General features: G+C 46.8%; 1 protein-coding gene across 1 annotated transcript in view; it reads left to right on the forward strand.

Annotated features, from left to right (window-relative positions):
• Positions 1-755: 755 nt before the first annotated feature.
• The window catches only part of LOC140457148 (transcriptional-regulating factor 1-like), a 57,178-nt gene continuing 41,968 nt past the window's right edge, over positions 756-15,965 (forward strand). Inside the window, exons 1-2 of the mRNA XM_072551193.1 lie at positions 756-833; positions 11,960-13,052. Of these exons, the coding sequence (XP_072407294.1) occupies positions 12,032-13,052 (1,021 nt within the window). The 5' untranslated portion in view covers positions 756-833; positions 11,960-12,031. The remainder of the gene's footprint in view (positions 834-11,959; positions 13,053-15,965) is intronic.

The raw sequence follows: 15,965 nt of genomic DNA on the forward strand, positions 1-15,965 counted from the left end.
TACACACTTGGATCTTTCACACTCCTGCACACAGTCCACACTTTTACATGCTCAGTACACATTCCATATATGCCCAGTACACATTCTGTATACAGTCAGCACACATTGTATACACAACCAATGCACATTATACACACAACCAGTACATACACTGCACACTCGCTCTCCTTATGCATCCAGTAAATACAGGTACTGCACTTCTCTTACACACCCGATGTTCTGTCAGTGGGCAGTGTGGTGTTGTTAAGTACCTGCACACTGCTGCATTTGTGATTAGACAGTCCATGCTATGAATGAGAAATACATCCATGTTGGTCTAGAATGGCCTCGAGACATCAAAGGCACTTCAAAAGTAACCACAGGGGCCTGGAAGTGTAGTTGGCCTTGAAGCTCTTTGACCTGCCAAGACGTACCTGACAAGAGTTAACATATACAGCTGCCCAGAAGCAGTTAGAATTACAGAAGTGTCAACGCACCCATAGGAGTCAACAGAAAAACAAGACGAGGACGCGAGCAGATCTGACTTTTCAAGATAGCATAAGTACTGCGGTCGCAGGAGGAAGGAAGTTGCAGTCTCATTCAGCCTCACAATGTAGCTTCAAGAGAGGTTAGTCACCCAATAAGATTAGCAAACTTAAGCAGCAGAAAGAGAGGAACAAAAGACATAAATTAAGAAAGTCCTGAGAGGAAAAATAAAACAAAGACCGAAACCATGAGATGGGGGAGTCTCAGACCTATCTACAAAAATCCAGTGTAAACTATTTCCAACTTCATACAGCCTAGACATGGAGGGAGACCTTAACAGCAGTAGTATAGAACAACTTCGATCTCTGGTAAGTTAGTCCTTAAATCATAAAAAAACTGTGATCAATTTTCAGCCATTCTCTAAGATATGTGATGTGAAATATGGTGGCAATTTTAAAACTCAACACGCATTAAGGTGGACTTAGCAACACATCCCATTTAAATCCCAAAGACTCTTTATTGGAAACTACCCCACATATAGTTAGCTGCTGCAGTGGTCAGTCTATCTAGCACATGCCAGAACGTTTCTTAGGTAGCCGTGAAGGCAGATTCAATCATTAACAGCTAAAGGTCAACGCCTGCAATATGTCAGGCGAGTCAAGTCACATTTTGTTCTTAAAGTCTGCTTAAACTCTCGTCCTTTCTTTACCTCCAAGGGCCACCAGGTCTTCATCCCCATCGATTTCTTCGCTAGGTATTACTGGCCTAGGCTGCCAGGCATTGATGGAATTGAACCTTCATGTTCCTATCTCTTCCACTGGACTTGAAACATTTCCAGTATTTTTCTTCCGACAGACCTGCTGAGTTTCTCCAGCACTTTCTGCTGTTATTTTCCTATCATTTGAAACCGTATCCACAGCTTCAGCACTGGGAAGGAGGCTTTCAGGTTATGTTGGATTTTAGCCTCAAAACCTCATAAACAGTAGGAGCCATCATGTTAGAATTCCTGCACTCTGAGAGTGAGAATCAGAGTACACTCTACAGATGTATAAAGCAGTAAGTTACATTGAACCTATATGGAACTAGACAACCCAGTATATGCAGCTTCTTTGAGACCTGACTTGGAGCATTGTGAGTACTTCTGGTCTCCTCATTATATAAAAGGGTTTGGAGGATCTTTTAAAGAGATTGACAAGGATGAAACTGCAAGGTTTCACCTATCAGAAATGACTGAACAGGCAGCGGTACTTTCGAATAGAAAACAGAAAGCTGAAGGGTGACCCAACGTGGCTCTTTAACATTATGGAAGAATTGCAGTAAAGTGAATGTTTCCCTCACAGTGGGGAGACCAGAACTAGGATGCTATCAATATTAAACAGTCACCAATAAATCCATTGTGAAATTCAGGAGAAACATCTTCAGAGAGTGAGCAAAATGCGGAACTCACTCCCACAGGGAAGGATCAAGGGGAATCACGTTAATGCATTTCAGAGCAAAGCTGTGTAAACACATGACAGAGAAAGGAAAAGAAGGATAGGGTGATGGAGAGCGATGAAGAGAGCAGTGGGAAGAGGAGTGGCAGGAACCTGTCGGGCCAAACTGCCTGTGGCTATGCTAACAATGCTATGTTTAATGACATTAAAAATAAGACAACACCAGGTTAAAGTCCAAGAGGTTTATTTGGAAGTACAAGCTCTCAGAGCACTGCTCCTTCGTCAGGTAGCTGGAGCAGTGCTCCGAAAGCTTGTACTTCCAAATAAACCTGTTGGACTATAAGCTGGTGTTGTGTGATTTTTAGCTTTATCCACCCGGGTCCAATTAAACCTGTTGGACTATAAGCTGGTGTTGTGTGATTTTTAGCTTTATCCACCCGGGTCCAATTAAACCTGTTGGACTATAAGCTGGTGTTGTGTGATTTTTAGCTTTATCCACCCGGGTCCAATTAAACCTGTTGGACTATAAGCTGGTGTTGTGTGATTTTTAGCTTTATCCACCCGGGTCCAACAGCAGCATCTCCACATTATGTGCCATGACGATAGACTGAACTACAGAGGGGTAGAAACATTGGCATAGAAAACAGTGTGCTGAAGGTCAAAAATGAACATTCCGACAATATTGTTGTGCACACTTCAAACTCCTGAGGACAATGCAAAGTGAAAGAACTTCTTTCTCAGAAAACAATAGCTTCAGACCAATATGGCAGCAACTGCAGACACCTGGCGTGTTTTGTGTGGTGTGCCTGGGGATAGTAGGAAGGATGTAGGTGGGCTAGTCCTGGGAATGAGAATCGATCTGAAGGGTAAGGATGCTACCCACTGTACTGCATGTCGTGGTGATGCACAAGTGGAACAGATCCTCTAACATTCCTCCAAAACCAGCAGTTTTCTGGGATTGTTGTGGTATTTTTAAAACAACCTGTTAATTTCACCTGCTCCAGAATCATCTCTGGAGCAGGTGCAATTTGAATGCAGGCTTTCTGGTCCAGAGAGAGCAATACTACCACTGTGCCATGAATCCCTATGGTCCTGTTGGAGACTGATTGTTAATCACTGTGATTTAGCTCCACCAAATTGATTCTAGCGACGAGGCACTTTTCTTGTGAAGGGAGATTGAGCGGTTTAGGCCGACACTCTCTATTCGGAGAAGAGATCTAATTGAGTTGTATAACGTGCTGAAGGAGACTGACAAAGTAGACGGAGAGAGGATGTTTCTTCCTGTGGAGCAATCTAAAACAAGAGATCATGGTTTTAGGATAAGGATAGCAGATTTAAAACTGAGATGAGGAGAAATTATTTCTCTCAAAGGTCACGAATCTATGGAATTCACAACCATAGAGTATGGTGGATGCTGGGAATTTGAGTAAATTTAAGGAGGATGTAGACATATTTTTATTTAGTAATGGGTTGAAGGTTATGGAGAGCGGACAAGAATCTGGAGTCAAGGCCAAGATGAGATCAGTCTGGATCAAATTAAGGGGTGACCAGGCTTGAGGGGCTGAATTGCCAACTCCATCTCTCATGTTCTTATTGATTACCAGCTTATCATAAGATAGTCTGCAAAGAAGTGGCCATTTTCTAACCGTGGAACACTGTGCTTACTTTCGTTTACAGAAGGAAATAGAGAATGTCTGAAAGATGGAGGTCGAAATTCACAGGAAGATGAGGGCTTCACTTCCTGAGCTATTCAACCTCAATCTGAAAGTGTCCAAAGTAAGGGTGTTGATGGTTTCGATATTTTACCAATACTGCCAGATCAGCTGTGGTTCACTGGCCACTGTCTTGCCCTCTGAGTGAGAAAATCATGGATTCCAGCTCCCTTTTGGAGAATTCAAATGCGTAATTCAGATTGATAATGTCAGTGCAACTGCTGAGATACTGCCGCACTGTCGGAGGGTCAGTGCAGAGGGAGTGCACCACTGTCAGAGGGTCAGTGCAGAGGGAGTACCACACTGTCGGAGGGTCAATGCTGAGGGAGTACCACACTGTCGGAGGGTCAGTGCAGAGGGAGTACCACACTGTCGGAGGGTCAGTGCAGAGGGAGTACCACACTGTCGGAGGGTCAGTGCAGAGGGAGTACCACACTGTCGGAAGGTCAGTGCGGAGGGAGTACCACACTGTCGGAGGGTCATTGCTGAGGGAGTGCCACACTGTCGGAGGGTCAGTGCAGAGGGAGTACCACACTGTCGGAGGGTCAGTGCAGAGGGAGTACCACACTGTCGGAAGGTCAGTGCAGAGGGAGTACCACACTGTCGGAGGGTCAGTGCAGAGGAAGTGCACCACTGTCAGAGAGTCAGTGCAGAGGGAGTACCACACTGTTGGAGGATCAGTGCTGAGGGAGTGCCACACTGTCGGAGGGTCAGTGCAGAGGGAGTACCACACTGTCGGAGGGTCAGTGCAGAGGGAGTACCACACTGTCGGAAGGTCAGTGCAGAGGGAGTACCACACGGTCGGAGGGTCAGTGCAGAGGAAGTGCACCACTGTCAGAGAGTCAGTGCAGAGGGAGTACCACACTGTTGGAGGATCAGTGCTGAGGGAGTGCACCACTGTCAGAGAGTCAGTGCAGAGGGAGTACCACACTGTCGGAGGATCAGTGCTGAGGGAGTGCACCACTGTCAGAGAGTCAGTGCGAAGGGAGTACCACACTGTCGGAGGGTCAGTGCAGAGGGAGTACCACACTGTCGGAGGATCAGTGCTGAGGGAGTACCACACTGTCGGAGGGTCAGTGCAGAGGGAGTACCACACTGTCGGAAGGTCAGTGAGGAGGGAGTACCACACTGTCGGAGGGTCAATGCTGAGGGAGTGCCACACTGTCGGAGGGTCAGTGCAGAGGGAGTACCACACTGTCGGAGGGTCAGTGCAGAGGGAGTACCACACTGTCGGAGGGTCAGTGCAGAGGGAGTGCCACACTGTCGGAGGGTCAGTGCAGAGGAAGTGCACCACTGTCAGAGAGTCAGTGCAGAGGGAGTACCACACTGTCGGAGGATCAGTGCTGAGGGAGTGCACCACTGTCAGAGAGTCAGTGCAGAGGGAGTACCACACTGTCGGAGGGTCAGTGCAGAGGGAGTACCACACTGTCGGAGGATCAGTGCTGAGGGAGTACCACACTGTCGGAGGGTCAGTGCAGAGGCAGTACCACACTGTCGGAGGGTCATTGCTGAGGGAGTGCACCACTGTCAGAGAGTCAGTGCAGAGGGAACGCCACACTGTCGGAGGGTCAGTGCAGAGGGAACGCCACACTGTCGGAGGGTCAGTGCAGAGGGAGTACCACACTGTCGGAGGGTCAGTGCAGAGGGAGTACCACACTGTCGGAGGGTCAGTGCAGAGGGAGTACCACACTGTCGGAGGATCAGTGCTGAGGGAGTGCACCACTGTCAGAGAGTCAGTGCAGAGGGAGTACCACACTGTCGGAGGGTCAGTGCAGAGGGAGTACCACACTGTCGGAGGATCAGTGCTGAGGGAGTGCACCACTGTCAGAGAGTTAGTGCAGAGGGAGTACCACACTGTCGGAGGGTCAGTGCAGAGGGAGTACCACACTGTCGGAGGATCAGTGCAGAGGGAGTACCACACTGTCGGAGGGTCAGTGCAGAGGGAGTACCACACTGTCGGAGGGTCAGTGCAGAGGGAGTACCACACTGTCGGAGGGTCAGTGCAGAGGGAGTACCACACTGTCGGAGGATCAGTGCTGAAGGAGTACCACACTGTCGGAGGGTCAGTGCAGAGGGAGTACCACACTGTCGGAGGATCAGTGCAGAGGGAGTACCACACTGTCGGAGTGTCAGTGCAGAGGGAGTACCACACTGTCGGAGGGTCAGTGCTGAGGGAGTGCCACACTGTCGGAGGATCAGTGCAGAGGGAGTACCACACTGTCGGAGGATCAGTGCAGAGGGAGTACCACACTGTCGGAGGGTCAGTGCTGAGGGAGCGCCACACTGTCGGAGGGTCAGTGCAGAGGGAGTACCACACTGTCGGAGGGTCAGTGCAGAGGGAGTACCACACTGTCGGAGGGTCAGTGCAGAGGGAGTACCACACTGTCGGAGGGTCAGTGCTGAGGGAGTACCACACTGTCGGAGGGTCAGTGCAGAGGGAGTACCACACTGTCGGAGGGTCAGTGCAGAGGGAGTGCTGCACTGATGGAGGGTCAGTGCAGAGGGAGCGCTGCACTGATGGAGGGTCAGTGCAGAGGGAGCGCTGCACTGATGGAGGGTCAGTGCAGAGGGAGTGCACCACTGTCGGAGGGTCAGTGCAGAGGGAGCGCTGCACTGATGGAGGGTCAGTGCAGAGGGAGCGCTGCACTGATGGAGGGTAAGTGCAGAGGGAGTGCACCACTGTCGGAGGGTCAGTGCAGAGGGAGCGCTGCACTGATGGAGGGTCAGTGCAGAGGGAGCGCTGCACTGATGGAGGGCCAGTGCTGAGGGTGCGCCAGACTGTCAGATGGTCAGTACTGAGGGAGCGCCACACTATAGGAGGGTCAGTGCTGAGGGAACTCCACACTGTCTGAGGATCAGTGCTCAGGGAGTGCCACACTGTCAAAGGGTCAATCCTGAGGGAGTGCTAGACTGTCGGAGGGTCAGCACTGAGGAAGCACCACACTGTCAGAGGATCAATGCTGAAGGAGCGCCAGATTGTTAAAGGGTCAGTGCTGAGGGAGCATTGTACTGTTGGGGAGTCAGTGCTGAGGTACTGCTGCACTGTCAGAGGGTCAGTGTTGAGGGAGCACCACACTGTTGGAGGGTCAGCGCTGAGGGAACACTGCACCATCAGAGGATCAGGACTGAGGGAATGCTACACTTTCGGAGAGTCAGCATTGTGGGAGCACCGCACTGTTGGAGGGTCAGTGCTGAGTTACTGCCACACTGTCGGGGGGTCAGTGCTAAGAGTGTGCTGCTTTGTTGGAGGGTTAGTGTGGAGGGAGTACTGTACTGCTGGATGTGTTTTCTTTTGAATGAGTGATCAAATTGAGACACAACTGCTCTCTAGTTTGGACATAATCCGTTCTATGGCCACACACACACATCCCATTGAAAGAAGTGCAGAAGGGATGCTCCTTGTGGTCAGGTAGCTCAATTGGCTGGATAGCTGGTGTTCAATGTACAATGATGCCAATAGCATTGGTTAAATTCCTGCCTGACTGAAGTTACCAAGCAGAACTCTCCTTCTCAACTGCTCCCTTCATCCGAGGCATGGTGACCCTGAGGTTAAATCACATTCAGTCATCTCTTTCCCTCTCTAATCAGAGCGGCCTATGGTCTGGTAAGATTATGGCAACTTTTCCTTTTCCTGGCACCAAATTAATCCTTCAACCAAAAGCAGTAGAGCAGGTTACACTATCTGTAGATCTTGCTTTGGCAAATAGGCTGACATGTGTTTACATTACAGCAGTTGTTACACTCCAAAAACCCTTGATTACCTGAAAAGTTTGCTGAGGTGGTGATTGATGCTGTACAAAGAACAAAGAAGAACAAAGAAAATTTACAGCCCAGGAACAGGCCCTTCGACCCTCCAAGCCTGAGCCAATCCAAATGTACTGTCTAAACCAGTTGGTCAATTCCTAAGCATCTGATTCCCTCTGCTCCCCACCTACTCATGCATCTGTCCAGATGCATCTTAAATGAATCTACTGTGCCTGCCTCTACCACCTCTGCTGGCAACACGTTCCAAACGCCCACCACCCTCTGTGTGAAGTACTTACCTCATGTATCCCCCTTAAACTTTCCACCTCTCACCTTGAAATGGGAGTCTTTCTTTCAGATTATTAATCAGACTGCGTCTCCTCAAGGGCCTACTTAAGGACCAGAGGAAAACCAAGAGTAAGACAGAAACAACCACGAAAGCTGCACAACTATCAAATCAAACAGTAATCTTCCTGGAAATGTTCCCTTTCTCTCTCAGAATCACTGAACTGGTTTAGTGCAGGAGGAAACAATTCAGCACAATGTGTCTGTGCTCCCAGCAGGCATTTCAGTGAATGCCACTCCCCTGTTCTCTCCCCACAAATCTGTGCACTGTTCTTTTGCAGAGAACAGTCCAATTCCCTTTTGAATGCATTACACTCTGAGAGAGCACATCCTGTACCCTGACCACTCACTGATTGACAAAGATTTTGCTCCTTTTGCTAACCAAATTAAATTTGCACAATTTTATTCTTGATTTTTTTCACAAGTGGGAACATTTTCTCGCTTAGGCCTATCGTGACTTTGAGTCCTAACAGATTGCCTCATAGCCTTCTCTGAGCTGAGCAGAGAGGGAAGGAGATTTGATGAGGGACCGCCAAACTTTAGGACCCAGGAAGCTGAAAGGACGGCATCACTGGAGGAGTGATTATAATCAGACATTTGCAAGAGTACATTAGTAGAAGTGTGCAGAGATCTTGAAGGACTTCGAAGAGACTTCAAGAGTTAATGAGGGATAAGGCTATAGGGGAGATTTACAAGCAAGGAAGAGAATTATGGCCACATAAATACAAATTGCTGGTGTGCTTTCAGCCCAACTTTTGTTTTATTCTGTTCAGTGTTATGGTGACCAGTGACGTCACAGGATTACATTAAAGACTAAAGACCATAGCATACTTCAGTGTCCAATCTCTGCCAATGCCAACCACCCAATCCCACAGGTTAGCTCTGAAACACCCTGGCTGGGAAACCTTGTCACATACCAGAAATTCGCAATGTTCCACCAGGGTGACGGTGACATACAGTTGCTTCCAGTATATTATTTGAGGTTGCTAGTAAGCACAAGTGACTGAGTAGAGAACTCCCAGTAAGAGCTGTTGTGGAAAGCAGGACTGCTTGGGAGTCTATAAATTAATATCTGGAAAATAAGTACTATACCAGGATTACAAATCAAAAACCATTTCTGCAGCTGGCAACTCCAGTCAACATCTTGCAAATCTGGGGAGGGTGACTTCAAATCCAGGGTGAAATGATTGTTTGCACATCACTTGTTTAATTGGAGACAGCTTTGAAACAAAAACAGAAATTTCTGGAAAACTGCAGCAAGTCTGGCAGATTCTGTGGAGAGAAAGCAAACTCAACATTTTGAGTCATGGAGTCATAGAGATATACAGCATGTAAACAGACCCTTCGGTCCGACTCGTCCATGCCAACCAGATATCCCAACCTAATCGAGTCCCACCTGCCAGCACCCGGCCCATACCCCTCTAAACCCTTCCTATTCATATACCCATCCAAATGCCTTTTAAATGTTGTCATTGTACCAGCTTCCACCACTTCCTCTGGCAGCTCATTCCATACACACACTACCTCTGCGTGAAAAAGTTGCCCCGTAGGTCCCTTTTAAATCTTTCCCCTCTCACCCTAAACCTATGCCCTCTAGTTCTGGACTCCTCCACCCCGGGTAAAAGACTTTGTCTATTTGCCTTATACATGTCCCTCATGATTTTATAAACCTCTATAAGGTCACCCCTCAGCCTCCGACACTCCAGGGAAAACAGCCCCAGCCTGTTCAGCCTCTCCCTGTAGCTCAAATCCTCTAATCCTGCCAACATCCTTGTAAATCTTTCCTGAACCCTTTCAAATTACACAATATCCTTCCGATAGGAAGGAGACCGGAACTGCACACAACATTCCAACAGTGGCCTAACCAATGCCCTATACAGCTGCAACATGACCTCCCAACTCCTGTACTCAATATTCTGACCAATAAAGGAAAGCATACCAAACACCTTCTTCACTATCCTATTTACCTGCGACTCCACTTTCAAGGAGCTATGAACCTGCACTCCAAGGTCTGTTTGTTCAGCAACACTCCCCAGGACCTTACCATTAAGTGTATAAGTCCTGCTAAGATTTGCTTTCCCAAACTGCAGCACCTTGCGTTTATCTGAATTAAACTCCATCTGCCACTACTCAGCCCATTGGCCCATCTGGTCAAGATCCTGTATAATGTGAGGTAACCTGATTTGCTATCCACTACACTCAAATTTTGGTGTCATCTGCAAACTTAGTAACTATACCACCTATATTCATGTCCAAATCATTTATATAAATGATGAAAAGCAGTGGACTCAACACCGAACCTTGTGTCACTCCACTGGTCACAGGCCTCCAGTCTGAAAAACAACCCTCCACCACCCTCTGTCTTCTACCTTTGAGCCAGTTGTGTATCGAGATCTAACCTTGCTCGCAGTCTCACAAGGTTGCCTTGTCAAACGCCTTACTGAAGTCCATATAGATCATGTCTACCGCTCTGCCATCATCAATCCTCTTTGTTACTTATTCAAAAAACTCAATCAAGCTCATGAGACATGATTTCCCACACACAAAACCCAGTGACCCTTTTTCAAAGCTGTTTTTGTTTCAGATTTCCAACATCTGCAGATCTTTATTATTTGTAAGGTAGCTTTAATCTGTCTCTAAACCTATTCTGTCCCTGCCCTGGCAATGTTTGACAGGGACAGTGTTAGGAGAGCTTTACTCTGTATCTAACCTATGCTGTCCCTGTCCTGGGAGTGTCTGATGGGGATAGCGTAGAAGGAGTTTCACTCTGTATCTAACCCTGTGCTGTTCCTGTCCCGGGAGTGTTTGATGGGGATAGTGTAGAGGGAGCTTCATTCTGTATCTAACTCTGTGCTGTCCCTATCTTGGAGGCAATCTGATGATAAATCTTGTCACTCAAGACATTATGAAATGAAGAGAAAAATACTTCATTTCCTATTATCATTGTCCATCATCTAGTGAGCAGAATACTTTGTCAAATGATTAATTATTGTTGTCATGGGTATAACTGAGATCCAAATATTTGTAAATGAGAATTACTGAGAAATAGAGTGGCTGATGCTTATCTGCTCTTTGGTTAAAATTCATTTTGAAAAGGCACACCATCATGTTTCCCCACGTCCAGTAATATTTTCTCAATGTCAGGGAACTTCTTGCACCATCTATGACAATGACAATTCGAAATAAAACATTTAACCAAACTGCTAATTTGAAAACTCTTTTGATGATTCCAATGAATAAAATCTCTCAGTCAAGGCCTCAAATATGGATCTCAGTTTGTGTTTACAGGAGTAACAGTGAGAATGTGAGTGTGTGTGATCGACATTGTGCGGGAAAGAGAGAGAGTGTGAGAGAGAGGGTGTGTGAGAGATAGACAGTGTGTGAGAGTGAGTGAGAGAGAGGTGGGGAGAGTGTGTGAGAGAGAGAATGTGAGAAAGGGTGTGGGAGAGAGAGAGGGTGTCTGAGAGACAGTGTGTGTTTGTGAGAGGGAGTGTGAGAGAGCATGCGGGACAGAGTATGTAAGAGAATGTGTAAAAGAGGGTGTGAGAGGGTGTGAAAAAGAGCATGTGGGAGATAGTACACGAGAGGTTTGTTTGAGACAGAGAGTTCGTGAGAGAGAGGGTGTATGACAGGGTGAGAGAGGGAGACATGGTACAACAGAGAGTATGTGGTAGGGACAGTGTACGAGACAGAGAGTTTGTTTCTATGCGGGACATGCACACGCGAGAGTCACAGCATGTGAGAGACCAAGTTTAGAAAAGAGAGAGAATGTGATAGTGTGAGAGAAACAGTGTGTGAGGGAGTGTGTGTGAGGGAGTGAGAAAGAGGGTTTGTGAGAGTGTATGTGTGAGATACAGGGCATTTGGGTGTGGGTATTTGAGAGTGTAAGAGAGGCTCTGTGAGCATGTCAGTGTGTGTGTGAATGTGAGGGTGTTTGAGTGTGTGTGTGAGGCAGCATGTAAGTGTGAAAGTGTGGAAGTGTGAGAGTGTATGTGAGGGAGGGAGTGTGTGAGTATAAGTGTGTATGAGAGAGGATCTGTGAATGTAAGTGAGAGTGTGTGTGTGAGAGGTTGTTTGAGATGATGAGTTTATGTGAGAGAGCATGTGAGCGTGTGTACCCTCCTACACATACATGTACACACACACACACACACGTACACACACGTTCAACTTCTGACATTCAGCCCCTCCTGTTCAGCCGCCCACCCAGTGAATGTTAAGCCTAATTGATTCATGGCTAATGCCTCTGCTTTGTTTCAGCTCCCAGCTCTGGTGACTGATGACCTGCAGACTTCCTTGGCATATACAAATTAGCCAGAGTGGGTTCAAGTCATGGGCGAGCAACAGCTGAACCAGCCAGAGACCAGCGAGGGAGCGGGACTGCTTTATTTTCAACGTCACCAAGGGCAGTGTGGCCCTTTGCCTGGGATGGACAGCAGCCTCTCACACACACTTGGACTGGAGAGTGTCCCAGAGTCAAACTCTCCTGTCTCATCCTGCTTCGATCCTGACCCCATGGAGGCTGGCAGGCTGGAGATGGGTGGACACAAAGGGTTGGAGCTGACTGGGAATGCTGGCTGGGACCACTCAGACATCAGCACCCAAGTAACTGTGAAGCAAGAGCCCAGTGATCCTAGACTGGTGAGGGCAGCAAGTGGGCATCCTTATGGCCTCCTCGAACAGTGCGAGGAGCAGCTGCCTAAACGAGCGGATGGGAAGTTGGACTCATTCAACAAAGCTTTCGCGAACCGACACTCTCTGGGTCACAGCTCCAGCGTGACAGGCAGCTACACACAGAACATCACACTGCGGCAAATGCTCTTGCAGAAAGCACCAGCAGAACGCTACCCTCAGCCCAGAGTGTCTCAGCACATGCCATGCATGCCCACAAACCAGCAGCCCAAAGTCTTACTTCCGCAGTCGCTGCATTATAGCTACCCTCAGCTGCGGCGCATGGCAGGGCTGCAGCAGCAGCAGCCTCCCACTGTCAGCCAGCAGATGGCGCACGATATCGTGCAGCAGCCCGCCATCCAAATGCAGCAACATCAGCTCCACAAACCCTCAGGTGACACCAAACAGCAGAGTGACAGCCAGCACCAAATGGGCCCCTACCACCAGGTACAGCAGCCAAGTCATCATCAGTTGTTGCAGCACATGCAGATTAGCAGGGAGCCTGTCCAGGGGCCCGTCCACCCACACCAGTGTCAGCCAGGAAAGTACGAGCAATTCCACCACTCATTCAATGCACCTCCTCAATTCCTGTATGGTGAAAGACAACACTACAGGGTACAAGCGCAGCAGAGAGAGACCCTGACACACCAGATCTACCAGCAGCCCAGCCACAGCTCACCAGGTACTTCTGTTTCTCCTGGAATGTATTTGGCTTCATAATGTACTGCTGCCTTAGAGCACAAGGAACCCAAGTTCAATTCCACTCTGGGGGACTGTTTGTGTGGAGTTTGCACATTATCCCTGTGTCTGCAGTTTTCTTCCACAGTCCACAGGCGTGCAGGTTAGGGTGGATTGTCCGTGCTCAAATCTCCTATGGTGTCCAGGGATGTGCAGACTAGGTGATTTAGTCATGGGAAATGCAGGGTTACAGGGATAGGATGGGATGTGGGTCTGGGTGGGATGCTTTTCGGAGAGTCGGTGTACTCAATGGGCCGATAGGCCTGCTTCCACACTATAGGGATTATATGATTCTATGTGTGCTGATTGTTACAGTGAGTCATCTACAAGTAAGTTGCTAGGAATAGAGGGTTTGAGTTATACAAAGAAGTTGGAGAAGCTGGGACTTTTTGCACTGGAGTGTAGGAGATTAAGGAGTGATCTTTAGTGGTTTATAAAATTATGAGGGATATAGATAAGGGGAATTGCAAAGGTCTTTTCCCTACAGTTAGGGAGTCCAAAATTAGAGGGGTTTAAGGTGAGAGGAGAAAGATTTCAAAGGGACCCAGAGGCAACCTTTTCACACAGAGGGTGGTTTGCGTATGGAATGATCCAAAGGAAGTGGTAGGTGCGGGTATAATTACAGCAATTAAAAGACAATTGGACAGGTACACGAAGAGGAAAGGTTTGGATATAGGCCAAGCACAGGAAAATAGGACTTAGTTTACTTTGGAGAACCTGGTCAGTATGGACAAGTTGGACCAAAGGGTCTGTTTCCATGGTACACATCTCAATGACTCTATAAGAGTGTTACAGTGAAGATATCTATCCGAGAGTTACAATGAGTGAAGAAGGTTATATCGGAGTGTTACAGTGAAAGAAGTGGGATGCATCACAGGGTTAACAATAAAGAATGTAGAATGTAATAGTGAAGGATGTGGGATTTTGCAAAATGTTAGTGAAGGATGTAGGATATATCAGAGGGTTAATAGCGAAAGATTTGGGATATATCAGTGTTACATTGAATGTTATGGGATATATCAGAGTTACTGGGGTGTACAAAGTTAAAAATCACACAACACCAGGTTATAGTTCAACAGGTTTATTGGGAAGCACTACCTTTTGGAGCGCTGCTCCTTCATCAGATGGTTGTGACTTTTTGGATATTAACCTGGTGTTGTGTGATTCTTAACAGTGAACAGTGTGGGATACATCAGTATGACAGTGAATGGTGTGGGATACATCAGTATGACAGTGAATGGTGTGGGATACATCAGTATGACAGTGAACAGTGTGGGATACATCAGTATGACAGTGAATGGTGTGGGATACATCAGTATGACAGTGAATGGTGTGGGATACATCAGTATGACAGTGAACGGTGTGAAATATATCAGTATTACAGTTGATGGTGTGGGATAGATCAGTATTGCAGTGACGGGTGTGGGATATATCAGCATTTCAATGAATGATGTGGGATATATCATTGTTACAGTGAACCGTGTGGGATATATCAGAGAGTTACAATGAAGGATGTGGGATATATCAGAGAGTTAGAGTGAATATGTAGGATATATCAGTATTATAGTGAAGGATGCGGGATACATCAGTATGACAGTGAATGGTGTGGATATATCAGTGTTACAGTCAAGGATGTAGGATATATCAGTGTTACAGTGAAGGATGTAGGATATATCTGTGTTACAGTGAAGGATGTGGGATATATCAGAGAATTACAGTGGAGGATGCGGGAAATTTCAGTATTACAGTGAACAGTGTGAGATATATCAGTGTATTATGGTGAAGCACGTGGAATATGTTATCAGTGTTATTGTGAAGGATGTGGGATACATCAGAGTTTTATAATGAAGAATGTGTGAATGTTATTGTGAAGGATGAGTGATAAGATGTAAGAGCAAAAGTAGGCCATTTGGTCGATCAAGTTCACTCTCTCATTCAATGTTATCACAACTGATAATTCTCAACTCTGATTTCCTGCCTTTTCCTCTGCAATAGTGTTAGATGCCCCTCCTGGTTAAACATCCGTTTACGTTAGCCCTGAATGTATCAGGAATGTTAGAGTGAAGAATGTGGCATTTGTCAGGGTCCTCCAGTATTCAGGATGTCTCCAAGGATTTTGAAAAAAGTGAAGGAGCAAATTACTGCAGATGCTGAAATCTATAATGAAAACAAAAAATGCTGGAGATCACAACAGGGTCAGGCAGCATCCAAAAAATGATTGCCATAATCTTTCAATCTCTCTGGAACTCAGGGAGGTGCCAGAAGACTGGAGAATTGGAAATATTACAGCTTGTTTAAGAAATGTTGTAAGGATAATCCCAGTAATTACAGATCAGCCTGTTTAACTTTAATGCTGGGGCGACTTCTAGAAATTAATATTGAGGATAGGATTAGCAAGTAAATTGAAAAATGTGAATAGTAACAGTCAGCAAGGATTTCTAAAGGGGAAATCAGAATTAACTAACTTGTTGGAGTATTTGTAAAAGGTACCAGAAAGCCTCAATGTATGGAACACTGTTGATGTGGTGTACATGGATTTCGAAACGGTACTTGATATACTGCCACACAACAGACTTGTCAGGGAAGTTAGGGATAGAAGCCATATGGATACATAATTGCTAGAAAGGCCCAGCAAGTCTGGCAGCATCTGGGAAGAGGAATCAGGGTTAACGTTTCAGATTAACATTTCAGAACTGATTGAAACTGAAAAGTCAGACCTGCTGAGCCTTGCCACCAATTCCAGTTTTAGTCTTTGATTTCCAACATCCACAGTTCTTTCGGCTTTTACTGATACATAATTGGCTGAATGATAGGAAACAGAGAGTAATGATCAATGTATAATTCTTGGTGGAAGATT

This window comes from Chiloscyllium punctatum, chromosome 31 (genome assembly GCF_047496795.1).
Source record: "Chiloscyllium punctatum isolate Juve2018m chromosome 31, sChiPun1.3, whole genome shotgun sequence".
In the NCBI taxonomy this organism is placed as follows: Eukaryota; Metazoa; Chordata; class Chondrichthyes; order Orectolobiformes; family Hemiscylliidae; genus Chiloscyllium; species Chiloscyllium punctatum.